A 27,721-nucleotide genomic window follows, 5' to 3' on the forward strand; every position below is an offset into this window, starting at 1 on the left:
TGTACCTTCTCCCCATGACCTGCATGGGCTATCTCCGAGTTCTCGGGTTTCTTCCCACACCAAAGACGTACAGGTTTGTAGGTTAATGGGCTTGGTATGATTGTAACATTGTCCCTAGTGTGTGTAGGGTAGCGTTATTGTTCGGGGATCGTTGGTCGGCGCGGACTTGGTGGGCCAAAGGGCCCATTTCCGCACTGTATCTCTAAACTAAACTAAACTAAACCTCCCCGCTGTGATCAGACACCATTGTCTTAAGAAAATAGCAGCTACTTTAACTGTGGATGGCCCACTGAAACCAACAAGCAATCACTTCCATTAGCCCTTGTGCGACAATACTCTGTTAAACAATATAATATTCAATCTTTATTGCTATTGAGAAACCTTTTTTGGAGTTCTTGCAGAAAAAATAACTTATTGCAAGTCTGTAGCCCCTAACTCCATTTCCTCTATGGATGCCGTTTCTTCAATGCAATTTTCTATAGTGCAACGTTCCTTTTGAAAGCAACTATTGCAGAACGACCTGTAGAGATTAAAAAGTAGTAAATGCAAATAAAGATTGCTACCATGCTTTCTTGGTGTTTTTTTTTTTAGCTTTATATGCTGCAACTGCATTGACTTACCATTGCAGTAAAACTTGATTGCATGAATTGATGCCATCAAGCAGTGCTAATACTATCAATACTAATGCTATCCATGAATGTGCATTGCTCTTTGAGTTAGAACTCACCGGTGTAAGTTGAGGGTACTGTCACCCTCTGATTTTATGAATCCAAAAAAATCCTAACTTTCACATCTCTGTCTGTTTCTGGTAGTGTAATGTCCAAGCTCATTAATTACCAACTGTTCAGCTTCTGTTTTTGTTAGTGACCCACTTAGTTCTGCCCATTTCTGAAACAGCTTTTGAGTTCAGGTCACAGATGGTCAGATTGTCGGAGTTGGACCTTCTGACATGACCCATTTTTAAAATGCTTACGCATGCTCATGGTAAATGGCCAAGCTAATTGATGCTGATAGTGAAAAGTTAAGTGATTTTGCTCATCCTTGTGTTGTGCACATGACTGGGGAGATAATGAGGCACAGAAGAGCTATGCTTGAGAGCATATTATACACAAGAGCTCCAAGTGAAGTTGTTGCTGTTATTAAGAACAAGTCACAAAGTCTCTGACATGTTCTTAAAATAACAGCAACAACTTCCACAGTCCCTTCAATGGTGAACAAACTCCTACAAGGAGAAAATGTGATTTGACAAGGAAATTATTTGGAGCGTTTGCTCAAGCTTGGACAGAGTGTTGGGTTTTTAATCTTAAGGTGAGTCTGGGGGATATAGAATGGGAAAGCAGAATGTGTTGGAAAAGCAGCTGAATGCCCACCCGATAAGGTTGGGCCAAATGGGGAGGAGGAGAGCAGGTCGAGTATAAGAAAGGGAATTGGAGTCTACGTCCAGTGTATACAAGAAGTCAGCAGTGTACCCCAAAGATATTAGAACAGCTACAGATGTTGGCTTTGGGATAACTTGCAAGGAAGTTGGGTGAGAATTTATATTTTGGTGGATAACAAAGCCAAGAGGAAAATTTATTCTTTGTCTTCTATGTCAATAGGCTTTAGGTCCCCACTGAAATTTTGCACAATGATTAATGGTAACAATTTGATTTTTTTTAGCACTACAATAGGAAAGCACTGGGAGTCTGAACTGGCGACTTTAAAATCCAACAATGCTAAACTGACAGCAGCCCTCCTGGAATCTACTGCCAATGTTAAACAATGGAAGCAGCAACTTGCTGCCTACCAGGATGAAGCAGAACGGCTACACAAAAGAGTACGTATTGATGCATTCCATTTCTAGTCAGAAGTTCAATAAAGATGTAATTGCACATAAGCAGAGTCTGTTTTGCATTTAATTATAATCTATTAATTTCTAGAAATGTTAAATGTTGTCCAAGCGGATCTTGTGTGTAGTTCAAAATCAAATTTTGCACTGAAAGAATGAGTGAAGATTGCATTGTCAGAAACAAACCTGTTTGGGTGAGAGCATCTTGGGTTCTGACTAGATTAAGTATCCAAATCCTCGTTGAGTATCTATAGCGAAAAATATAGCCTGCATCCCGGAAAAGTAGTTTTATTGATTTGTCAAATGTCCAGAGATACAGTGGAAAAACTGTTTACCTGCTATCCGGTCAAATCGTACTCTAAAGTACAATCAAGCTACACATCAGCACAATAGGTAGTGCAGAGAGAATTACCAGAGTGCATTGCAGTGTTGCAATGTTATGGCATCACAGTTACTGAGAAAGTGCAGGGGCTGCAATGAGAGAGGCTGGGAGATTGGAACCATGCCCTTATGAATGTTCTGTTCAGTAGTCTGACAACAGTGAGAAGAAACTATTCCTGAATCTGGTGGTATGTGCTTTCAAGCTTTTGTATCTTCTAGCCTTTGAACGGGGGGAAAAGGAATGACCGGTCCTTGATTCGGTTGGCTGCTTTCCCCAATGGTGTGTGGATGGAGTTCAAGGTGGTGAGACTGATCTGTGTGAAGGCTGGGTTACATCCAAATTTTCCGCAATTTCTTGTACAATTGGGCAGAGGTGTTGCCAAACTAAACTGATGCACCATGGAAAGAATGCTTTCTACGGTACATCTGTGCAAGTTAAGTGTCATTAAAGATATGCTGAACTTCCTTTGTCTTTTGAGGAACTAGGGACTTTGGTGAGCCAGAGCTTCAATGTGGCTAGTCCAGGGCAGATTGTGAGTGATATTTACGCCTAGGAACCTAAAGCTCTCAGCCAACTCCACTTTGGCAGCATGATGCTGACTGGATTGTTGACTTGACACAATGGGTCAAAGCTCTTCATCTCTTTTCTATACTGTCTCGTCATTGTTTGAGATCCTGTTCACTCCAACGGTGTAAACTGCAAACTTGTACGTGGAGTTAGAGCCGAAGTGAGTTTATTGGTAGTGTAATAAAGGGCTGCAAATGCATCCTTGTGGGGGACTGGCCTTGACAGTTATCATGGTGTAGTCAGTTGTGATCCATCCTCACTGTGGTCCATGGATCAGGAAGTAGAGGATTTGGTTGCAGAGTAGGGTGCTGACTCTTGAGTTCAGACATTTGGAGTAGAGTTTGTTTGGGATGATAGTATTAAAGGCTGAGCTATGGTCAACAAATAGTCTGGCAAAGGTGTCCTTGTTCCAGTGAAGGGCCAGGGAGATGGCATCTGCCGTCGACCTGTTGTGCTAGGTGAACTGCAGTGGATCAAGGCTACCTGGGAGGGGCTATTAACGTGCCATGACCAGTCTCTCGAAGGACTTCATGAAAGTGGATTTCGGAGCCACTGAATGGTTGACATTAAGGCATGCTACCTTGCTCTTATTTTGCACCTGGATAATAGTGATCTTAAAACCAGTGGGAACCTCTGAGTGGAGCTGGGAGAGGTGAAGGACGTCTGAATACTCTTGCCTGCTCTTCTGCGAATGCTAGAATTTGTAGATACCTGCAGCTTTATAGTTGAGGCATCCACTGAACAAGCTTCTTCATTGATTAAAATAGACGTAATTAATTTTCAGCAGAAGCTCACAGTCTATGAAATGAATATTTGCAAAGTTAAGAATATATCGCTATATTTAAAATGTGCTTCAATTGAATTTAAGCTAGAAGGTATCCCTTCCAGAATAATTATACACCTATACTGCTTTGAGCAATGACTAAATTTATACAAAGAACAAGTGTGGATGTTTGAAACTTTTCAGGCAAAATAACTGTATATCTAGATAATGAATAGAATGCGCAACTTTTGTGTTGGTGGTCAATTTTGTATCACGTTAAGCTATAAGAAAGCATTTCAAGGAAATTTAAGCTCTTTGTTCATTATATGTTTATCTTATCTAGTGGTTGAGTTGCAGAAGTAAAGGCAGTGTCCATGATTTTAAGTTGGTAATCTGCAGGAACTAAATGTAAATTGCAGCAGGACATTAAAGCTCCAGCCCAAAAAATATTGGATTAGCTTCATGTTTTGTGCTGGGAAGTTGGCAGTCCCCAGTACTGGCATGAAGAGGACAGAGGAGGCAAAGGAATTACAGTGCCCTCCATAATGTTTGGGACAAAGACCCATCATTTATTTATTTGCCTCTGTACTCCACAATTTGAGATTTGTAATAGAAAAAAATCACATGTGGTTAAAGTGCACATTGTCAGATTTTAAGGCAGGCCATTTTTATACATTTTGGTTTCACCATGTAGAAATTACAGCAGTGTTTATGCTTAGTCCCCCCATAGTCCCCCCGTCCCCCCATTTCAGGGCGCCATAATGTTTGGGATGCATCAGTGTTCGACCCGAAACGTCACCCATTCCTTCTCTCCAGAGATGCTGCATGACCTGCTGAGTTACTCCAGCATTTTGTGATGCCTGTAAATGAAAGTAGTCGTGTTTAGTATTTTGTTGCTTATCCTTTGCATGCAATGGCTGCTTGAAGCCTGCGATTCATGGACATCACCGGTTGCTGGATGTCCTCTGGTGATGCTCTGCCAGGCCTGGATTGCAGCCATCTTTAGCTTATGCTTGTTTTGGGGGGTAGTCCCCTTCAGTTTTCTCTTCAGCATATAAAAGGCATGCTCAATTGGGTTCAGATTGGGTGATGGACTTGGCCACTCAAGAATTTTAGCTTTGAAAAACTCCTTTGTTGCTTTAGCAGTATGTTTGGGATGATGGATTTTTGTCCCAAACATTACGGAGGGCACTGTAATTCAGCCTTTGGGTTCAGGTAACCTAGTTCCTAGAATTCAGTGCCAAGAGTCAAAGTCATACAGCGTGGAAACAGGCCCTTCGGCCCAACTTGCCCATACCGGCCAACATGTCCCAGGAAAATTCAACCCACTTGCCTGCATTTGACCCATATTCCTCCAACCCTGTCCATGTACCTATCTGTTTCTTGAATGTTGCGATAGTACCTCCTCTGGCGAGGTTTATTGAGGTTACTAATCTCCAGCTTGTGCTGCAGCTGACTTGTGGATTTGGAAGACAGATTTGTCTTTATTGCACAGGACGGTCTATTGTGTAAAATTGTAATTTGGATAAAGTTTTATAAGATTGGAAAGGGAGAGAGAGAGATCATTACTTGTCTATTCTGTGGAATCCCATGCCAGAATAAGATCACTAATGCAATATGTGCATTTTGGATATGCATGATGGGGTTGGGGATAATTATTGATTTTATTTTTTATAACTTGCATTGGGCCAGGAATTAATAACCAATAAAGGTGTTTAAAGTAAAGGGCTTGTTCACCAAATCAGTTAGCACAGAATATCTTTTAATGCACCATAAGGATCATTACTGGACTTGCTTAAAATATTGTATTAAATGGGCAGACACAGTCGATTCTTAAATGCCAAAAGGAGAAGTTTGTCTGGCATTCTTCTGATGTTATAAATGGGCATTATCAGGAAACATGCGTCTTGAAGATAGACACAAAGCTGAAGAAACTCAGCGGGACAGGCAGCATCTCTGGAGAGAAGGAATGGGTGACATTTCGGGTCGAGACCCTTCAGACATTTGTCCTGCGTGTGTACAAAAAGGCAAGCAGTCGATCTGGTTACATTGAGGGATGTTGTACAACTATGGAATTGTGTCAATGTACAGCGAGCCTGCAGTTTTATAAAATCCTGGTTTAAATAAACTCCATATTCCTTCTATGTTTTTAAAGTAGGACGATTGCTTCAAGTGATTGCACCATAACTGAACTTGATGCTCCGCTTTTCTTTGGCGTCAGCGGTGTGCATTCTAGGGCAGTAATTTAAAATGTAATACTCTGTTTATGTGCCACCAGCTGACCTAGAGACTAGCTAACACATATCAAATTGTGCACTTGTCATTAGGACTTGTTCACATGTTGTTTTGAAAGGCTGTTTCTTGGAGACTACTTGGGAAGAAGCAAAGGTTTGATATCTGCTATTCCAGTTTTGTTAGTCTGCCCCCTTGTGTTGAAATTATCTCTCTTGGCCTATTCTGTTCCCTCATTCATGCTATGTGTAGGAAAGAAAACTGCGGATGCTGGTTTAAATCGAAGGTAGATGTAAAATGCTGGAGTAACTCAGTGGGTCAGGCAGCATCTTTGGAGAGAAGGAGAGGGTGACGTTTTGGGTCAAGATCCTTCAGACAACATTTTTGGGATGCCCAGCTGAGAATGCCTTCTGTTTTTTTGCTACAAGCAGGGTGTAGTTTGCAACTATTCACTTGTTCATCAGTCTGAAGAAGGGTCTCAACCCGAAACATCACCCATTCCTTCTCTCCTGAGATGCTGCCTGACCTGCTGAGTTACTCCAGCATTTTGTGAATAAATACCTTCCACTTGTTTATCTTGGTGTTTTAAGAATTCAAGCATAAGGTTTGGGATTTAGTCATTCCACCCACTCCACCTTCACAAATATCTAGTTAGTTATAGCAATAAATGCTTTAATAGTTTTGAATTTTTGGTTAGGTTTCACATTTTTTCTAATTTCAGCTGATTATTTGAGGTAGAGCAATCCTCTTTCTACATCAGAATTGTGTTCTGATTGTACCATTATTTTAGCTAATCAACAGTATATTTGAGATAGAATGAAGAACAGTGCAGGAGCAGGGCCGTATGTCCATAATGTCAGTGTCGAACATGATGCCAAGTTCAACTAACCAATGCCAGCACACTAATTATATCCATTCCCTTCATATCTCTGTGCCTAACCAAAAGTTTCTTAAATGCCCTTTTTGTACCTGCCTCGGTGTTTTTGACAACCAACCTGCTGTGGGGGAGGAGGAAAACTTTTCACTCACATCCCCTTTAAACATGGAGCCTCACCTTAAAGCTCTCTAGTTTTCATATTTCTATCCAGAAGAAAAAGGTCTGACTGTCTCCCCTGTCTAGGCCTTGCATGATTTTATATACTTCTAACAGGTCTCCCCTCAGCCTCCAGAGAAATAATTCTTCTGATACATCTTCAAATCTTAAACGTAGTTTGTTGATAATTGATAGAGGAAGAGGTGGTACTTGTTTGTTCTGTGTTTAAACAGAAATAGTAAGGAATGACAAAGGGAAGAAGAAATCTGTTGTATGTTGAAATGCATAAAATGTTTTTAACGTTTGTATTTTCTTTTGTAAAGGCAAAATAATTTTGTTTTGTGAAAGATCTGCAGGAGCATTTCCCTTCCGTTAAACTTTATTCCTCTTCATTAATGCTAATATCCAGGCAGAAAAGTCTGCTTTCAACCTTGTTACATTTTTGTCAAATGCAAGGATTCTATGCAGGAATAGTCGCACCCAACGTGAAATTCGTTTTATCATAATATATGCAGTCCTGGAAAAATCAGAATAGGAATTTATTGGGCTCTCAGTTGGAGTTGTGTAAATGTATTTTGGAGTTGGAGTTGTGTAAATATATTTGATATAATTTGATTTTTTTTGTCTTAATTCAGGTTTCTGAACTTGAATGTCTAAGTGGGCAGGCAAATGTACTCAAGACACACAAAACTGAATTGAACAGAACAATAGAAGAGCTCGAGGCACAAATGAAAGACAAAGAGGAGGTAAGGCCATAGTGCAGTGTTGTCTATTGACGCTGGGTACCAATTGCACAATTACCAATTGAATTGTTTCTGAACACTAAAAATGGTTGATTCCTTTGCATTAAGCATACCTTCAGTGTCCAATCGTAGTCCATGGCCATACAAGTGTATAACTATGGGGAGCATTGTAAATTACAGAAGATTCACATCCAGAAAATAATATACATTCCAAGTATAAATCAAATTTGTGCAATTGTATGCCATTGCTATACAATGGAACAAGACAATTTTCAGTGTCAAATTTGGATTATTGAATTGCATTTTTATTACCATGCAATTGCAGTATGAAAATTTGTATTTGAACAATGGCGATGATCTCGTTTTTTTGATCTGTTTGATTTTAAGAAATACCCAAATGTTACACATGGAAACTGGCCATTTATCCAAACAACCCCATTTTGGTGTTACCCATCACACAACCAAATAGTTCTAATCATATTTGCGCATCAACTTCCCATATTCTGTCAGTGTTTTTGTCTAGGAAATGAATTCAACAAATCTGCTCTAAATGTCTTGGCATGTTTAATCTTTTACTGACATCCAATACTTCACTCTTTAACTTCTATAAATTAGCTGCCATCTACCATGATAAAAGCATTATAAAGCACTGATGTACAGAAAGGGGTGCAAGTCTGCAGTTCCCTGAAACTGGCAAGACAAGTAGGGTGGTAAAGAAGGCTTGCCTTTATTGGTCAGGGCATTGGTATAAAAGATGGTAAATCATGTTGCAGCTGTATAAAACTTTGGTGCATTATGTGCAGTTTTATATGTGCCACTGCATGAAGAATATGGAGGCTTTGGAGCGGGTGCAGAAAAGGATTGGAATGTAATAACTCTAAGGAGAGGTTGGACAAACTTGGTGTGACTGAGAGATGACCCAATAGTAGAAGTACTAAAATTAGGACGAGCATTGACCAGGTAGATATGGGGTTTTTTTTCCCAGGAAGGAAATGACAAATATTAGAGGACATGGGTTTAAGGTGAGAAGGGAAAGGTTTAAGTGAGAGAGAGATGCAAGGTAAGGTTTTTATGCAGAAAAGGCAGATGTCTGGAATGTGCTGTCAGGGGAGGCGATGGAAGCAATTACGATAGCAACATTTAAGAGGCATTTAGACAGATGTGTTAACAGGCAGAGAATAGAGGGGTATGAGGCAGATGGGATTAGTTTGATTTTGCATCTTGGTTTGTGCAGACATTGTGGGCTGTAGGATCTGTTCCTGTGCTGTAGTGTACATTGTCTTTGCTTGCCTGCACTTGTGGCCCTAGTGTTGATGGGTTATGGTCTTGTTTTCTGTCAAAGCTGGCAAGCTTTTTTACAATTAAGGACGCAGAAAAGATTCATGATGCTACTGGGACTGCAGGGCTTAATTATATGGATAGGCTGGAATCTTTTTTCCTGGAGCATAGGAGGCTCCTGGGTGACCATACGGAATTATATCAAGTAAGAGGGGCAAAGATAAGGTGGGAAAACAAGGGGACACGGGGTTTATAGTGAGGGGAGAAAGCTCAGACCATCACACAAACCACTGTACCCCGGTACACGTGACAATAAACTTAACTAAACTAAATATAAAGGGGATATGGCAGATAACTATCCACAGTGATGGGTATTTGGAATGAGCTTCTATAGGAAGTGTTAGAAGTAGTTACAATGGTTTAAAATACATCGACAAGCACAAAGGAAAGGTTTTGAAGGATATGGATCAAATGCAGACACGCAGGATCAGCTCAGCTTGACAATGTTGGGCAAGTTCGGTCAAAGGGCTGTTTCCATATTGCTAGGATTCTGACTCCACGTTGCTTGCCATTTTTCATCTTATTTCCAGGTCTGGCTGCCCTGATCAAATATTAATGGGATTCTGGTCTTTTGCTACATCTGACGGGCAAAAGATCCCAGGAGCAGATTCCCAGCACAGCTTGGCTCCTACAGAGACCAGTCACTGATCTCCCGGTGGCTCAGCACTTCAACTCTCCCTCCCATTCCCAGTACTGACCTTTCTGTACTGGGCCAGAGTGAGGCCCAGTGCAAATTGGAGGAACAGCTCCTTGTATTCCGCTTGGGTAGTTTACACCCCAGCAGTATGAACATTGGCCTCTAACTTCAAATAGCCCTTGCTTTCCCTCTCTCTCCATCCCCTCCCCTTCCCAGTTCTCCCACCAATCTTACTGTCTCTGACTACATTCTATCTTTCTACATTCTATCCCGCCCCCTCCCCTGACATCAGTCTGAAGAAGGGTCTCGACCCGAAACATCACCCATTCCTTCTCTGCCGAGATGCTGCCTGACCTGCTGAGTTACTCCAGCCTCCAGCATTTTGTGTCTACCTACCAGTAACTGACATGTTGACCGTGATCCAGATGCAGTGCTTTTGTATAAGAAAATAACTGCAGATGCTGGTACAAATTGATTTATTCACTAAATGCTGGAGTAACTCAGCAGGTCAGGCAGCATCTCGGGAGAGGAGGAATGGGTGACGTTTCGGGTCGAGACCCTTCTTCAGACTGATGTTGGGGGTGGGACAAAGGAAGGATATAGGTGGAGACAGGAAGATAGAGGGAGATCTGGGAAGGAGGAGGGGAAGGGAGGGACAGAGGAGCTATCTGAAGTTGGAGAAGTCGACGTTCATACCACCGGGCCGCAAACTGCCCAGGCGAAATATGAGGTGCTGCTCCTCCAATTTCCGGCGGGCCTCACTATGGCACTGGAGGAGGCCGATGACAGAGAGGTCAGACTGGGAATGGGAGGGGGAGTTAAAGTGCTGGGCCACCGGGAGATCAGTTGCGTTAATGCGGACCGAGCGCAGGTGTTCAGCGAAGCGATCGCCGAGCCTGCGCTTGGTTTCGCCGATATAAATAAGTTGACATCTAGAGCAGCGGATGCAATAGATGAGGTTGGAGGAGGTGCAGGTGAACCTCTGTCTCACCTGGAAAGACTGTTTGGGTCCTTTGATGGAGTTGAGGGGGGAGGTGAAGGGACAGGTGTTGCATCTCGTGCGGTTGCAAGGGAAAGTGCCCGGGGTTAGGGTGGTTTGGGTAGGAAGGGACGAGTGGACCAGGGAGTTGCGGAGGGAACGGTCTCTGCGGAGCGCAGAGAGGGGAGGGGATGGGAAGATATGGCCAGTGGTGGGGTCCTGTTGTAGGTGACGGAAATGTTGGTGGATGATATGTTGGATCCGCTGGCTGGTGGGGTGGAAGGTGAGAACGAGGGGGATCCTGTCCTTGTTGCGAGTGGGGGGAGGGGGAGCAAGAGCGGAGCTGCGGGATGTAGAAGAGACCCTAGTGAGAGCCTCATCTATAATGGAGGAGGGGAAACCCCGTTTTCTGAAAAACGAGGACATCTCGGAAGCCCTAGTCTGAAACACCTCATCCCGGGCGCAGATGCGGCGTAGACGGAGGAATTGGGAGTAGGGGATAGACTTTTTGCAGGGGACCGGGTGGGAAGAAGTGTAGTCCAGATAGCTGTGCGAGTCGGTGGGCTTGTAGAAAATGTCCGTCACTAGTTTTTCTCCTGTGATGGAGATGGTGAGGTCCAGAAACGGGAGGGAGATGTCAGAGATAGTCCAGGTATATTTAAGGGCAGGATGGAAATTGGAGGTGAAGTGTATGAAGTCAGTGAGTTCTGCATGGGTGCAAGAGGTAGCACCAATGCCGTCGTCGATGTAGCGGAGGTAGAGTTCGGGGATGGGGCCAGTGTACGTCTGGAACAGGGATTGTTCGACGTACCCGACAAAGAGGCAGGCGTAGCTAGGGCCCATGCGAGTGCCCATAGCTACGCCTCTGGTTTGGAGGAAGTGGGAGGAGTCAAAGGAGAAGTTGTTGAGGGTAAGAACCAGCTCTGCTAGGCGGAGGAGAGTGTTGGTCGATGGGGATTGGCTGGTTCTACGGTCGAGGAAGAAACGGAGGGCTTCGAGACCATCCTTGTGGGGGATGGAAGTGTAGAGTGACTGGACATCCATGGTGAAAATGAGGGAGTGGGGGCCTGGGAACCGGAAGTTATCCAGGAGATGGAGAGCGTGTGAGGTGTCTTGGACATAGGTGGGGAGGGATTTAACCAGGGGGGATAGGATGCTTTTGTTTTGTGGACACAGGTGCTAGCAAACAAATGTTCCTTGCCATCAGTGTCTACGGTAGATCTCCATCCTGTAAGCTGTTCGAGGGCCTGACTGCCTAGTTCAATATATTTTATTTTTAAACTTTGTTAATCTTTGTGAATAAAAGTTTAAAATTGAATCTAGTTTTAACTTTTTGGAGCCACTGCTACACGTACCTCTGCATACCATCCCAAAAATCCAGTCCAGCCATCAGTCTGAAGAAGGGTCTCTACCCGAAACGTCGCCCATTCCTTCTCTCCAGAGATGCTGCCTGTATGTTTCGGGTCGAGACCCTTCTTCAGACTCGTAACGTTGTTGTTTCGACTGGTCTTAAGTAATTAACAAACTTTACATTGTTGTCGTCTAAATGATCTTGCAATTCCCTCCAAGGCCTTTACACAGATCAGCAAACTACCCACAAATGACTGTAGTATTGTAGTCCACTAGCTACATTTGACCATTTTTAGAAAAATAGGTGCAGGAGTAGCCCCTTCAAGCCAGCACCGCCATTCAATATGATCATGGCTAATCATCTAAAATCAGTACCCTGTTCCTACTTTTTCCCCATATCCCTTGATTCCTTTGGCCCTAATGTATTTTTGAGTAATTGTCATTAACTACGATCCTTTGACACTTCATTCCATCGTCTTACAAAATCTCAACTTTCTCAATGATGTTCCTCAAGGTTTCATATGTCATTTCCTTTCAATAATATCTGTTGCTTCCACAACATTTAAATTGTCTGAAGACAGTTGCTTTGGAAATCAGTGTCAACTAATCATCAGAATAAGTCTGAAGATGGGTATCGACCCAAAACATCACCCATTCCTTCTCTCTGGAGATGCTGCCTGTCCCGTTGAGTTACTCCTGCATTTTGTGTCTACCTTCAACTAATCCTAAATTTTCTCCTTCACTTATCATATCATATATATACAGCGCGGAAACAGGCCTTTTCGGCCCACCAAGTCCGCGCCGCCCAGCGATCCCCGCACATTAACACTATCCTACACCCACTAGGGGCAATTTTTTACATTTACCCAGTCAATTAACCTACATACCTGTACGTCTTAGATTTGTTGTAATATCTCCTTACATTTTCCTTCCTACAATCTGGAATAATAGTGACTCTTAAAAATTGGTTCTGTGCAGCATTCATCTGCAGTCAGTGGATCTCAAATGTTGCTGTAATTTCCTCCTTTGCCGCCTCTGGGTCCAAAGACACATCCTGCTACCTTGTCTACCCATAGTCTTATGGACGTATCTAAATACCATTTTATCTATTAAATGGTTGCTCATTTCACCTCTTAATTATTCCAATATGTGCTTGGTCTTGGGTATCTTCTGTTTAACAGTGACTATTACAATGTAACTGCTTGTTACCTCGACTAGTGTTGGTTTATTTTTGACCATTGACATTTATCAGGGGTAGTCTGATTTTCAGCATTTGTTTGTGTTGATACGTTTGGATGAATGTATTATTGATCCTATTGATGCCTCTGAAACAGTTTTCCCCCTCCCCTCCACTTTCCCTTTCGCTTGGTTAAGGAGACATCTTATTTTCTGAACGCCTTTTTATTTCTGCATTAAATGAGGGCAGATTGATATTTAGATTTTTAGAAAGTTTCCACTTATGATACACCCAATATCATATCATATATATACAGCCGGAAACAGGCCTTTTCGGCCCTCCAAGTCCGTGCTGCCCAGTGATCCCCGTACATTAACACGATCCTACACCCACTAGGGACAAATTTTTATTTTTTTTACATTTACCCAGCCAATTAACCTACATACCTGTACGTCTTTGGAGTGTGGGAGGAAACCGAAGATCTCGGAGAAAACCCACGCAGGTCACGGGGAGAACGTACAAACTCCTTACAGTGCAGCACCCGTAGTCAGGATCGAACCTGAGTCTCCGGCGCTGCATTCGCTGTAAAGCAGCAACTCTACCGCTGCGCTACCGTGCCGCCCAGATAGGGGTGAACTAATTAGAAACATAGAAAACATAGAAAATAGTTGCAGGAGGAGGCCATTTGGCCCTTTGAGCCAGCACTGCCATTCATTGTGATCATGGCTGATCATCCACAATCAGTAACCTGTGCCTGCCTTCTCCCCGTATCCCTTGATTCCACTAGCCCCTATAGCTGTATCTAACTCTTTTAAATTCATCCAGTGAATTGGCTTCCACTGCCTTCTATGGCAGAGAATTCCACAAATTCACAACTCTTTGGGTGAAAAAGTTTCTTCTCGCCTCAGTTTTAAATGGCCTCCCCTTTATTCTTAGACTGTCCCCCTTGGTTCTGGACTCCCCCAAAATTGGGAACATTTTTCCTGCGTCTAGCTTGTCGAGTTGTTTTATAATTTTATACGTCTCTATAAGATCCCCTCTCATCCTTCTAAGCTCCAGTGAATACAAGCCCAGTCTTTCCTCATAACTTGAATTACTTGACTCTGTGCTGATTTGAACAACACAATTGTTTCCAACTATCCTTTGTAATTTCGCATTCCTTTACTTGTCCCACTCAGCAGGTCTGAAACTAGTTACCTCAGTGAGGAAATCTATAGACCGCAATGTTGGCGGAATTCTCTCCTGATTCTTGAGGATCCAACTATCCACTTGGGCAAGAGGCATGGGCTTCAGTCTGTTGCAAAAACTGGCAACTGAATGTAGCTCTTCAATTTTTTTTTAATTGAAAAGGTTATGCCCAAGTCTGAGGTTGAAAAGACAATATTAAATTTCAGGAGCAAATCAACAAAATATAAATTAAAGAGACTGCTGGAGTAACTCGGTGGATCAAGCACCATCCCTGGCGGACATGGATAGGTGACGTTTCTGTTTGGAACCCTTCAGTCTGAAAGATGGTCCCAACCCGAAATGTCACTCAACCATGTTCTCTTGGGATGTGTAAGAAAATAACTGCAGGTGCTGGTACAAATCGAAGGTATTTATTCACAAAATGCTGGAGTAACTCAGCAGGTCAGGCAGCATCTCAGGAGAGACGGTCTGTAGAAGGGTCTCGACCCGAAACGTCACCCATTCCTTCTCTCCTGAGATGCTGCCTGACCTGCTGAGTTACTCCAGCATTTTGTGAATAAATGTTCTCTTGGGATGATGCCTGATCTGAGTTATTCCATCATTTTGTCTTTCCTTGGTAAACTAGTGTCTGTAGTTCCTTGTTCTACACTCTAGAAATGAACTAGTTGTTTTGCAAAAATTGTACGATAAGGTTTTAATTTTCCAAAAATATTACATGCTTATTACATGGTTTCCAGTTAATTCACTCTTGCCATTGTAATTCTAAAAAAAAAATTTTTTTTCCCAGAAAGTGAGATATAAAAATTAGTTCTGTACAAAGAATATTTAATACTTGGAATGATTCATGGGGCAAGTCACTGAATGATGACAATATGTTGACTGACGCTTGCATTTCTTTGTTTAGGAAATTGAGCGGCTAAAGAAAGATATTGAAGGAGCGAGGGAGTTGGAGGCACAGAGGGACACACTGTCACAACAATTACAGGTACATGTTCCAGCTGGCCCCCAACCGTTCAGATTTCTTGGCCATTCATGCGTGACTTCTCTGTAGTTCCTGACCATTGTTACTGCTGTGTTTCAACTTTGTAATTGGAAGTGTGCACAATCTCAATTGTAGAAATCTCTGAACTTTGTCTAGAAATTTATAAGCAATGAGTGCCTTCTGTTAACGATGTAACAACGTTCCGACGAGATGGTGCTTTCTTGGCCAAGCACAAAGGTTTCTGGGAGAGGGACGAGGCCAAAAATGGTTGATTCTGCAATTGATATCTAGTTGATGGAAACCCTTCTACAGGAACATTATCATTGAGTGGCACTGATTTTCAAGAAAATACCAGCACATATGGCTCAATGTGTGGTTAGTTAGCACACTTTCCAAAATGCAACATACTTTGCTATTGTTGTGTAATGTGCCCACACTGAACCGTGGAAAATAGCAAATGCTCAAGAGGCTGGACACATACTTCCAATCACCTGCAATTCAATTTTCAGATGAAAGATGGCCTAATCTACAAACTGATCGAATGCAAACTAGTGTACAGTTGTTCATCTGTTTGAAATAGTTCTATTTTTGTTTAAAAACTGGAATCGATGGAACTGAAATATAACCAGTGTAAACTACTGAGATCATTTACACACATAAAGTTACTTCAGAAAATTAGCAAATGTTACCATAGTTTTGGTCATTGATAGATGCTTCATCAATCATTTTTAGGTGGGTGATGGTATTGTTGAAGCATTTCATGGAATCTTGTGTAGAATCTAAAAGGTATTCAGTGAAGGTATTTGAAGATTCACTACTTTTATGACATAATTAATGTTACCAGTTCAGAGGAGTTCTTTGAAGCAAAATTTTAATCTTAAATGATTAAGATTTCAAAATTCAGACATCCATGAATATGGAATAGATAATGGGCATGGTAGCAATCTCTAGGTTGCAATTTAATTAAAGATTTTGGTCCATTTAAAGAAAAATGTGGGTGGCTTTTGATCATTTTGACTCAATGGTTTGCTTAATATTGACACTTTCAGAGCAGTATCAGTTTCATAAGTAATAGGAGAATGAGGCCATTCGGCCCACCGTCTAGTCCACCATGCAGTCATCGCTGATCTATCTTTCCCTCTCAACCCCATTCTCCTGCCTTCTCCCCATGACTCCCGACACCTACTAATCAAGAATCTATCAATCTCTGCCTTAAAAAATATCCATTGATGGCCACCAAGGCCTTCTGTGGCAATGAATTCCACAGATTCACTACCTTCTTTTAGTTTCCGAACACATTTTTCTCTGCACTGCCTGCTGCCAAAAGATCACTTGAATAGGGGTTTGCAGTGTCGTGTTAAAGCACATTCCACCATTTTTTCACTTGCTTGAAATAAACCCTTTTTGTTTCTTTGTGCTTAGGTTTAAAAATAGGCCTGCATCTGTATTCCAAATAAACTCTTTGGTTGGGGCTTTGTTTTTCCATTTGATACATAGCTGTACGTTGTCCTGTACATTGTTCTCGTTAGGAAAATAATTCCCATTGGAATGCAAGTAATATTCTGTAATATCTGTAATATTCTGGATTAACATCTTTAGTCTGAAGAAGGGTCTCGGCCCGAAATGTCACCCATTCCTTCTCTCCCAAGATGCTGCATGACCCGCTGTGTGTCTACCTTCGATTTTAACCAGCATCTGCAGTTTTTTTTCCTACTCCTTAACATCTTTAAAACTTGGTTTCTGTTGTAACATTAAACTGAGTGTGCTTGGATAACTCAAACTTAAAAAAAAATTATTCCTTTTAACTTTGGTCCTCCTCTACATTTGGAAAGCCTGGCCAGAATTGCATGAAAGCTGGTTCTGGTCCAAGTGTGGAAACCATTTGAAGGATCACATACACAAAATTGTCTTGAAGCATAAAGGCAAATTTGAAGTGAGCAAATGTTGAGTTCATTGGCTAATTTATGAAAGTGGAAATTAATTAAGTTGTGGAAGATTAACGATGAACTTGTTTAAGTGCGAATGTTGGGTGTTGTCGTAAAGTGTTGATCTTGAAGTTGCTTGAAAGTTGGAAATAGAAATACTCAGAGAATGGAAACTGTTGCTGAAATTGATTTTATTTTGCTAACTGTTTGAAAGAATTTGTTAGTAAAGCAGCAATGGATAGCAAATTATCTGATTTCTCAGTATATTCAGCAATAACAACCAGAAGGTATACAAAAAAAATTGGTGGGCCTTTTTCTGAACCTCTGGTAGACAAGCACATTTTTACTAAAATGCTTTTGCTTAAAAAATGTGGAAAGGCTCCACAAGGAAATTAATACAACAGCCAAATAAGTCAGAGTCATTCTTGCAATTGTGATCAAATGGTATTGCAAGGACAGAGTCTAACAGGATATGTGATAATTCCTGTAAATGATGCTGCAAGCTATTACCTATTTCTCGACGAAGATTCGCATGGATGAAGAATAATGTGATTGACCAATCTAATATACTTTGCTGCCTCATGAAGAAACGTGCTTAAATTTGAATATTCTTCAGCATTTCGCAAAAGATTTGCTTTCATTTTGCAAATCAAAATAACTGTCTGAAACCAGGAAGAATCGTTACTACGTTGGAGAGTGTCTCTCCATTTGCCCATGAAGATGCAGCGTCTTGGAACAAATGAACTGGACTTGGGATTTGAGAATCAAGATACATTTTAAGGATTTTTTTTGAAAGATGTAAAATTGATAAACTCTTGAATTTTTAATGTTAAGTAATTTATGTATGTTTAAGATATTGTAAAAATATAAGTCAAGTCCACGATGGAAGCAGTTAGTGTTATTCTGCAAAATGAATGTTTAACTCTATTTTGTCTATAATGTTGCTGTTTTCAAATGGGAACAATTTTTTAAAGCACAAAAGCAGATAAATATGAGCGATTAGTTTTTGCAAGTCTTTTGGATAGCCTAACCATTTCAGCTAATTTTGTGCCTTTGCAGCTTGGCTTTGACTTGGAACATGGCTCGAAGCTGCTGCAGTTGTTTTTGAAAGTCAGAGCTTTTCTTTAGGAAACTTCAGAGCTTGAAGATATAATCTGATCTTTCAAGATGAATCATGTTAATTCCTGGGATGGCGGGACTGAGATATGATGAACGAATGGGTCGACTGGGCTTGTATTAACTGGAATTTAGAAGGATGAGAAGGGATTTTTTAGAAACTATAAAATTCTTAAAGGATTGGACAGGCAAGATGCAGGAAAAATGTTCCAATGTTGGGGTCCAGAACCAGGGGTCACAGTTTAAGAATATGGGGTAGGCCATTTAGGACTGAGATGAGGAAAAACTTTTTCATCCAGAGAGTTGTGAATCTGGAATTCCCTGCCACACAAGGCAGTGGAGGCCAATTCACTGGATGTTTTCAAGAGTTAGATTTAGCTCTTAGGACTAAAGGAATCGAGGGATATGGGGGGGGGGGGAGTAAAAAGCAGGAACGACATACTGATTTTAGATGATCAGCCATGTTCATATTGAATGGTGGTGCTGGTTCGAAGGGCCGAATGGCCTACTCCTGCACCTATTTTCTATGTTAATGTAGAAGTACAAACTCTCTCTTCAGTGGGAGAGCTTTTAGAATGTGAAACCAAATTCCAGGTGCTCCTCAACTTAGGATGGGGCTACGTTCCAATAAACCCATCGTAAATCGAAAACATCGTAAATCGAAAAGGCACATCGCTAAAAGATCAAAATACAAAATTCAAAGTACGGTTTCTACTGAATGTGTATCGCTTTTGCATCATCGTAAAGTCAAAATATCGTAAGTCGAAGCATCGTAAGTCGAGGAGCATCTGTACTTGAGTTCGTCGATTAATGGTGTAAGAACCGATGAGGGAAGTTGACTTCACATTTCTGGACTTCTTGTTGCACTCAATAAACATTTGCAAACCTCCTGTCGTGTGGTCCTGCAATTTTTTTTTCTGGCTGTTCTAAATCAGAAGCTGCATTATACAGCAAAGCCTTCAAGAGTTTATACAAATTTGGGGTAAAGCTGGCAAAGGGTGACCATTTTGCCATTTCTTGATGAGATTTCATCATTCTGGCTGAGATGATGAACCAACACCTGACACTGCTGCAGTTTGTCTTGTGAAGCTTCTTTTCACTGTAGAAATTTCTAAGAAAAAGACCCGGTGATATAGACCCTTGGAACAGTGATATATTTCAGGATCATTTATGACCTGACGGGGAAGATGGTGGTGGTTTTATCTGCTTGTGCACACCGCGCACTTCGCCCTATGCTATCAAACTCTCTGCCTGACATCCAGCATTGACTGGGTCATTATGTCTGCAACTCATTGTTGGGGAAAGTGCAATTCTCTAACTTCCAGCAGCAACTCTTAAATTCACTGCCCAATGAGACATAATCAACTGTTCGTAATACTTATAAACAAAAAAAAAGCAGATACCCTCTTGGAGTAGAATTAGGCAATTCGGCTCATCAAGTCTACTCTGCTATTCAATCATGGCTGATCTACCCGTCCCTCTCAACCCCATTCTCCTGCTTTCTCCCCATAACCCCAGGCACCTGTACTAATCAAGAATCTATCAATCTCCGCATTAAAAATATCCATTGACTGCTGTCTGTTGCAAAGAATTCCACATTGATCCTGGTTTATACCTAAAAGAGACAAAGTGCTGGAGAAACTCAGTGGGTCAGGCAGCATCGCTGGTGAAAAGGACAGGTGACAATCCAAAACGTCACCTATCGTTTTTCTTCCGAAGATGCTGCTTGACTTGCTGAGTTACTCCAGCATTTTGTATCTATCTTTGTTCATAATACTTGCTCATCTCAGCTAAGTTTGAGCTCCCATGTCCTGTCCATCAAAAGGATTAGTCACCTTAGTAAAGATTAATTCTTAACCCTGCTTTCAATCTTTTTATATCATTGTTTCTTTGAAGATATAGCAAAAAAAACACTTTAGGGTCCTTTTTCATCATCTTATCTATTTTTCAATGGATCGCATTATCTGTGACACTATTGACCTGGTCTCTTAACGTAAGTTAAGAACAGACAGAGGCCAGGTAACCACTGTTAATCTGTTGCTCTCTCTCTCTCTCTCTCTGTGATATTTCCCGACCCTTCTGAATGGAGACCACAGCTGAGATGAGCTCACTTTCAAGCCGACTAGGTTCTTGCACAGATTTAACATAATTCTAAACATTAATACGGTCTAATTCGATGTATTTTCTATGAGCCTTTTACCTCTAACAAAATGAGCCTTTGTCTGAGGCAGGAGATAAAGCAGTAAATTAACCTTTAGCCTTGTCCAAGATTGACTTCTAAAGTAAAGTTGTTTGCAGTTGTCCTTCAAACATTTCCACACTTTTGGCATACCTCGGACTTTACAGTTATTCAAAATTATTTCACAGTTCTTGCCCCTCCCTCCTACAATCCAATTATTTGTCTGTTGCTTCGTAGGCCTCCCCTTTCTCTCCTCCACCATCCTCCCTCGGCCACTGTCCCGTTGGTCCAGTTGCACAGAGCTTAAGATCCCGGGAATGACTAGGTTAACATATGATGAGCGTTTGTTGGCACTGGGCCTGTACTCACTGGAGTTTCGAAGAATGAGAAGGGAACCTCATTGAAACGTACAGAATAGTGAAAGGCCTGGATAGAGTGGATGTGGAGAGGATGTTTCCACTAGTGGGGGAGTCTAAGACTAGAGGACATAGCCTTAGAGTTAAAGGACGTTCCTTTCGGAAGGCGTTGAAGAGAAATTTCTTTAGTCAGAGGGTGGTGAATCTGTGGAATTCTTAGCCCAAAGAAAGGCAGACAGCAAAAATAATTGAATTGGTGAATCAAGTAACTGTAGATGCTGGTTTACCAAGGAAAGACACAAAATGCCGGAATAATAGCGGGTCAGGCAGCATCCCTGGAGAACATGGATAGGTGATGTTTTGGGTCGGGGACCCTTCAGACCATTGAATTGCTTTTAGTATGGCAGGTTGTTACTCCTGATGTGCTGCCGGAGTCGATACCAAGTCCTTTACCTGGTGTTAGTTTAGATTAATGACTTGAATGAATAGGCAAGAGTTAGCAAATGGGGGTGATGCAGTGCAGATTCTGTTCCCTTCATTTGATTCAGAGTGACATAGGCTGATGTGGTGAGTAGCCAAGAGGTAAAAATGGAGTATAGTGAGGAAATGTACTTTGTTGGGAGGGCCAGGGGTAGCACAGTGGTACAGCAGGTAGAGCTGCCGCCTCACAGCACTAGACACCCAGGTTCAATCCTGACCTAAAGTACTCTCTGTGTGGAGTTTGCACATTCTTCCTGTGACTGCATGGCTTTCTTCTGGGTCCTCAGGTTTCCTCCCACATCCCAACGGCGTGCAGATTTGCAGGTTAATTGGCCTCTAAAGTTGCTCCTGGTGTGTCGTGAGTGAATGAGGAAGTGAGATAACTTGGAACAAGTGTGAACGGGTAATCAGTGGGTCGATATGGACTCTGGCTGAAGGGCCTGTTTCCTTTCTGTATCTCTAAACTAAGCCAGGAAGCCAGAGTTTTTAAACAATTAGGAACTAAATGCCGCTGTGCTGTCGGATCTGTGTGACAATGAAAGTAAATGTGTAGGGAGACCAAATGACTTGGCAGAGTGGCAGCATTAGTGACCCAGGCTTTATCCTGTCCCCCTGCAGACTGGATTTCACCCATTTCCCCCTGAGATTCCATTGATTTCCCCGTTTTCCTCCCATACTGTGAAGATGTGCAGGTTAATTTGCTGTAAATGATCTCCGAGTAGGTAAAAGGCAGAGTCTAGGGTGGTGAGTAATGGGGATGTGAGGCCAATAATCACACTACATGTCGGATTAGTGTAATTAGATTGAGTGCATTGTCCATCACCTGCGTGAGATAACCACTTATGAGGTGTTTGCGCAGTAATCAACCAGAATCAGAATTAGAATGGATGTGGAGAGGATGTTTCCACTAGTAGGACCAGAGGTCAGAGCCTTGTGTTTAAACGACATTCGTTTGAGGCGACGAGGAGAAATTTCTTTAGGCGGTGGTGAATCTGTCGTATTCATTGCCGCAGAAGGCTGTGGAGGCCAAATCAAATGATATTTTACAGCACAGATGGATTCTTGATTAATATGAGTGTCAAGGATTATGGGGAGAAGGCAGGAGAATAGAGTTAAGTGGGAAAGATAGATCAGTCATGATCGAATGGCGGAGTGGACTGGATGGGCCGAATGGCCTAATTCTGCTCCAATCACTTATGAACCCTGTCCAAAATGTGTATGAATGCACCAACCATCGCTCAATGATGGTCAATGCACTCACTGGGCCAAAGGGCCCGATTCTGTGCCATGCAACTCGAGGAATACTGGGCTTTGAGTAAGGCAGTCTTGCTGAGGTTGTACAAGGCCTTGTGGTAGTCCGAATAAGGCACCCACCTTAAAGTATGTACTCATCTTGGACTTAGTGTAGTAAAGATTCAATTGGGTTAATTTCTGGTCCGAGAGCGAGAGGATTGCCCTATGTATGCTCGTGTTTGACAGAATGAGGTGATCTTGGTAATTCTGAAAGGGATTGACAAGATGGCAGCTTCCAGTGGCATGGGTTTGGAGTACCATAGAACACATTTCTGGGGTGGAGTTGACAATTTAGATAAGCTAAATTTGTTAATTTACAGGATTCCTTTACACTTAAATTTAGTTTTCCGCTACATAACTGCAAATGTACAGTCACTAAACATATTCATACGTGGGACCCAAAGATTTTTGTTGACAAAGGGTATTGGAAATCATTGGGTAGAAACAAAGAACTTCAGATGCTAGTTTATACCAAAGATAGACACAGAAGTCTTGGAGTAACTCAATGGGTCAGGAGAAAGTAGATAGGTGACTTCTCGGGTAGAGTCTGAAGAAGAGTCCTGACCCAAAACGTTACCTATCCTTTTTCTCCTGAGATGCTGCCTGGCCTGCTGAGTTCCTCTAGCTCTCTTTGTCTATCTTTGGAAATCATTGAGTTCTTGTGCCTCAAGTCCACTGCTCTGGTCGATTTCCTCCTAATTGCCCAAGTAGCCACAAGGGGCCCTGTTGCCTATGTCTGCTTGTTTTTTTAAAAGGAAAAATTAGTGTAGACTTCAAAGCATTGAACGTGATCTACTCATTTGCCGGTTGGGTAGGGATTTGATGGACCTGTTCCAATAGTTTATGGTATTTTGATTATGATTTAGAAATTTTACAAGGGTTTTGAAGGAGACGTGCGTTGGTGAAATTGGTAAATTTATTTAGATTGAAGGAATTGGAATTTTGAAAGGGAATTTGTTGGGGAAACGTAAAACAATTTACCTTGGAATTGAACACAGAAAAGGGTTTTCACCTTTAATGGTAACTTTCACTTCCTAGTATAGCAATTATGTTACTTCAGCATTTTGATTTTGTTCCAGAGTGGTGGAAAATCGTTTTAGTTGAGTCAGTTGCTTGGGAGCAGCAGGTCAGATTCTCCCGGGTCTCTCCGGGCTACCTGTTCACATTGACACTTCTAAAGTAGGGTCTCAACCCGAAACGTCACCCATTCCTTCTCTCCTGAGATGCTGCCTGACCTGCTGAGTTACACCAGCATTTTGTGAATAAATACCTTCTAAAGTAGTAATGTTGGTTAGAGCTAATTCGTTAGCTGACCGTGTTAATTTAACACTATCTTTTTATAATTAAATGGATTGAAATAGAATGCAACAAACACTTGAATAAAGTGGATAAATGGAATTAATGCAGAACTACTTATGATTATTTTCTCACTGCATATACCATTCATTTCATCAATCAACCTGTATCCTTTTTCATGCCCAAAAAGAACTATATAAATAATCCCTACTTCAAAAAGTTACCTCTATTAGAGAGGGTGAGAGCAAAGTAATCAAATGATTTCTGGATATTATTGTTGGGCAGCACAGTTACGCAGCGGTCGAGTTGCTGCCTTACAGCTCCAGAGACCCCGGTTCAAATCTAGCAATGGGTGCTTGGCTGTACGGAATTAGTACATTCTCCCCGTAAACTGCGTGGGTTCACTCCGAGATCTTCAGTTTCCACTCACACTCCAAAGATGTGTATGTATAGGTTTGTAGGTTGATTGGCTTGGTTATAAATTTAAAATTGTCCCCAGTGTGTGTAGGGCAGTGTTAATGGGCGGGGATTGCTGGTTGGTGCAGAGTTAGTGGGCCGAAGGGCCTGTTTCCACGCTGTATCTCTAAAATTAAAACGAAATTAAGAGAATTTAATGTTTTAATCCCAAAATATGATTAAGGACAGATTTAATTTTATTATCGCTAGCTAAATTATGCTCATGATATATATATACAGGTACTCCTCAGCTTACAATGTTTCAACTTGCGATAGTTCGACTTTGTGATGGTGTAAAGTTGGGGGAGTCCAGAACAAGGGGGCACAGTTTAAGAATAAGGGGTAGGCCATTTAGAACTGAGATGAGGAAGAACATTTTCAGTCAGAGAGTTGTGAATCTGTGGAATTCTCTACCTCAGAAGGCAGTGGCGGCCAATTCTCTGAATGCATTCAAGAGAGAGCTAGATAGAGCTCTTAAGGATAGCGGAGTCAGCGGGTATGGGGAGAAGCCAGGAACGGGGTACTGATTGAGAATGATCAGCCATGATCACATTGAATGGCGGTGCGTACAGGCTCGAAGGGCCGAATGGCCTCCCTGCACCTATTATCCAACGGCAGTGACCCGAGCGAGCCATCGCTTGCATCCAGACACATGATCGCGCATTTTCAATGCATTTCGACTTACAATACTTTTGGTTTCCGATGGGTTTCTCGGAACTGAACCCTTTAAAGTAGGCATAGCTGAACAAGGGATTCAGAAGATTGAGAAGTCAAAAGAAATACTAGGAACGGATGGGAAGTAGGAAATGGCAGCCATCCTTCTAATGCGAGAGTGAGATTGTTGTCAATGGCGATCACTATTCAAAGGTGGTCGGGACTAAAGATTAGCCTTGATGCTCTGTGACAGTTGGGCTGTCCAAGTGTAGCTGTCTTCAGAAGATGCTAAATTACCAATTGAGAACTACATCCTGTGCCTGTTTTACAGTTTCCATTCCTCCACCTCCGTGTTCATTAGACGTCAATCAACATCCATGAAAGATGGAAGTTGAATAACTAAATAACATTGTATGTGCACGGTGCTAGCCCTGAATATAACTGAGACCCCGTTGTACTCGGCACACTATTACATTTTGTTAGCTTCTCAACAGTGGGATGCATACCTTTGTTGCCTTACCTCCCTTTGCAATCTCTCCCACTTTTATGGGTCGTTTCTTCAGGCAGCAACGATAAGGGTGAGAGGAAGGGGCACAACCACTCGTGGGCAATGAATGGGTTGCTTTCAGCAGCAGCAGCGTAGTGTGTACTTGTATACACTGGAATTTAGAAGGATGAGAGGGTATCTTATCGAAACCTATAAGATTATTAAGGGGTTGGCCACGTTAGAGGCAGGAAACATGTTCCCAATGTTGGGGGAGTCCAGAACCAGGGGCCACAGTTTAAGAATAAGGGGTAGGCCATTTAGAACGGCGATGAGGAAAAACTTTTTCAGTCAGAGAGTTGTAAATCTGTGGAATTCTCTGCCTCAGAAGGCAGTGGAGGCCAATTCTCTGAATGCATTCAAGAGAGAGCTAGATAGAGCTCTTAAGGATAGCGGAGTCAGGGGGTATGGGGAGAAGGCAGGAACGGGGTACTGATTGAGAATGATCAGCCATGATCACATTGAATGGTGGTGCTGGCTCGAAGGGCCGAATGGCCTCCTCCTGCACCTATTGTCTACTCACGGGCAGTCTGTTACTATAATCTATTTGTAAAGTATTGCTTCAGCTGTCTGTGCTGTTCCAATCAGGCTGTTGAAAGCAGGGGATGTCTATAATTTTATACCTCCCAAGATCACCAGTACCTTTAACTTTTTACCATCTGACGGAGACTGTTCTTTAGTGGGCAGCAGTCGAAACTGCACGAGTACAGTTTTCTTTGGAAGAGTGAACAAGCATATCTTAAATCATATCTTTAAGCATATCTTACCTATTGACCTCTGCAATCAACTTGAGTGCACATATTCTTAGCAGTCTTTTTATCAGCACGCAGAATGTCATTGATTTAACACATGCTGCTACTCATAAATAGAGAACGGTCTCACTCATTTATACGAGTAATATTTTATAAATTCGTGCAGGGTAACTGCATAACTTGATGATTTAATCTGGGTGGACTACTATTGTTCCTCCCCATTGATCTTGCACAGAGCCCTGCTGCTTAAATCTTCAATGTGTCCTCCTTCGCTCCTTCAGCCTTAGATTAAAGACATTAAAATTATTCGGGCAACATCTAAACAAATGTAAAAGTTGCCCTGAAACTGTAGACCCAAATGCCAAATAGTTACAAAAGTTAAACTTAAACATTGCCTTCAATCCTCTTTTTTTCTTCTTCGCCCAAATGATTCATCTGTGGTAAAAATACTAGAGGAACATAGTGGTCAGGCAGCTTCGAGGGAGGGAATGGACAGGCAATGTTTTAGGTTTGGACCCTTCAGACTCTGGCATTTTGTGTCTATAGTTGGTTTAAACCATCATCTGCAGTTCCTCCCTACAGGCAGCTTCTAGGGAGGGAATGGACCCTTCAGTCTCTTGAGTCACCTGTCCATCCCCATCCCAGATGCTGCCCGACTGCCACATTCCTCCAGTGCTTCACCACAGATTAATTCCTCTGAGTGCTTTGCCCAAGATTCCAGCACCTGCTCTTTGTCTCTAATCTACAGTGCACCCTGAAAGGGCTCTTTCTTAATTCTTTCAACAAATCAAAAGCTGCTGTTTCTCAATTTTCAAATGCTTGTGGCACTGACTGACTGGTACAAAGTGATGCACCTTGGCCGATGCTAGGAAAGAGACCTAGCTTTGGTTGCCAACTGTTGATGAAAGAGTTGGCATGCTGACTTTATGAGTGAAAACCATACATCAATCCTGCTTGCATCAGCTGGGGTCACTGTCTCTTCATCTGCAAGAGAGATGGATATGTTAAAACAACATATTGTACTCTGCCTCATATTAATTTGATTGAAATGCACAGTTGTTGTTCAGCATGTTGAGGTGTGTGGTGGACCAGATGGATTTTTGGAATTTATGCCAGTGTAGCCAGATTTGGGACAGTGCATACAAAATGAATGAATGCAGAGCAATGTAGAATAAGGATGGTGTTGTGTTCTGGCCTGCCCATTCCATCTGGTTGAATGTAATCAAAAACTGTTGGAAATGTAGGCCTGGGAAAGAACTAGCATTACTTTGCTTATCCTGTCAATGGATTTGGAAGTTTTTTTAAACATTGACACATTACTGATATTTCTGTACTGTGAGTATAAGAAGATAACTGCAGATGCTGGTACAAATCGAAGGTTTTTATTCACAAAATGCTGAAGTAACTCAGCGGGTCAGGCAGCATCTCGGGAGAGAAGGAATGGGTGACGTTTCGGGTCGAGACCCTTCAG

General features: G+C 42.0%; 1 protein-coding gene across 1 annotated transcript in view; it reads left to right on the forward strand.

Annotated features, from left to right (window-relative positions):
* The window catches only part of LOC144592215 (homer protein homolog 1-like), an 80,393-nt gene that overhangs the window by 43,066 nt on the left and 9,606 nt on the right, over positions 1–27,721 (forward strand). Inside the window, exons 6-8 of the mRNA XM_078396741.1 lie at positions 1,660–1,816; positions 7,441–7,551; positions 15,122–15,202. Of these exons, the coding sequence (XP_078252867.1) occupies positions 1,660–1,816; positions 7,441–7,551; positions 15,122–15,202 (349 nt within the window). The remainder of the gene's footprint in view (positions 1–1,659; positions 1,817–7,440; positions 7,552–15,121; positions 15,203–27,721) is intronic.

The sequence above is a fragment of the Rhinoraja longicauda genome, chromosome 3 (genome assembly GCF_053455715.1).
Source record: "Rhinoraja longicauda isolate Sanriku21f chromosome 3, sRhiLon1.1, whole genome shotgun sequence".
Classification (NCBI taxonomy): domain Eukaryota; kingdom Metazoa; phylum Chordata; class Chondrichthyes; order Rajiformes; family Arhynchobatidae; genus Rhinoraja; species Rhinoraja longicauda.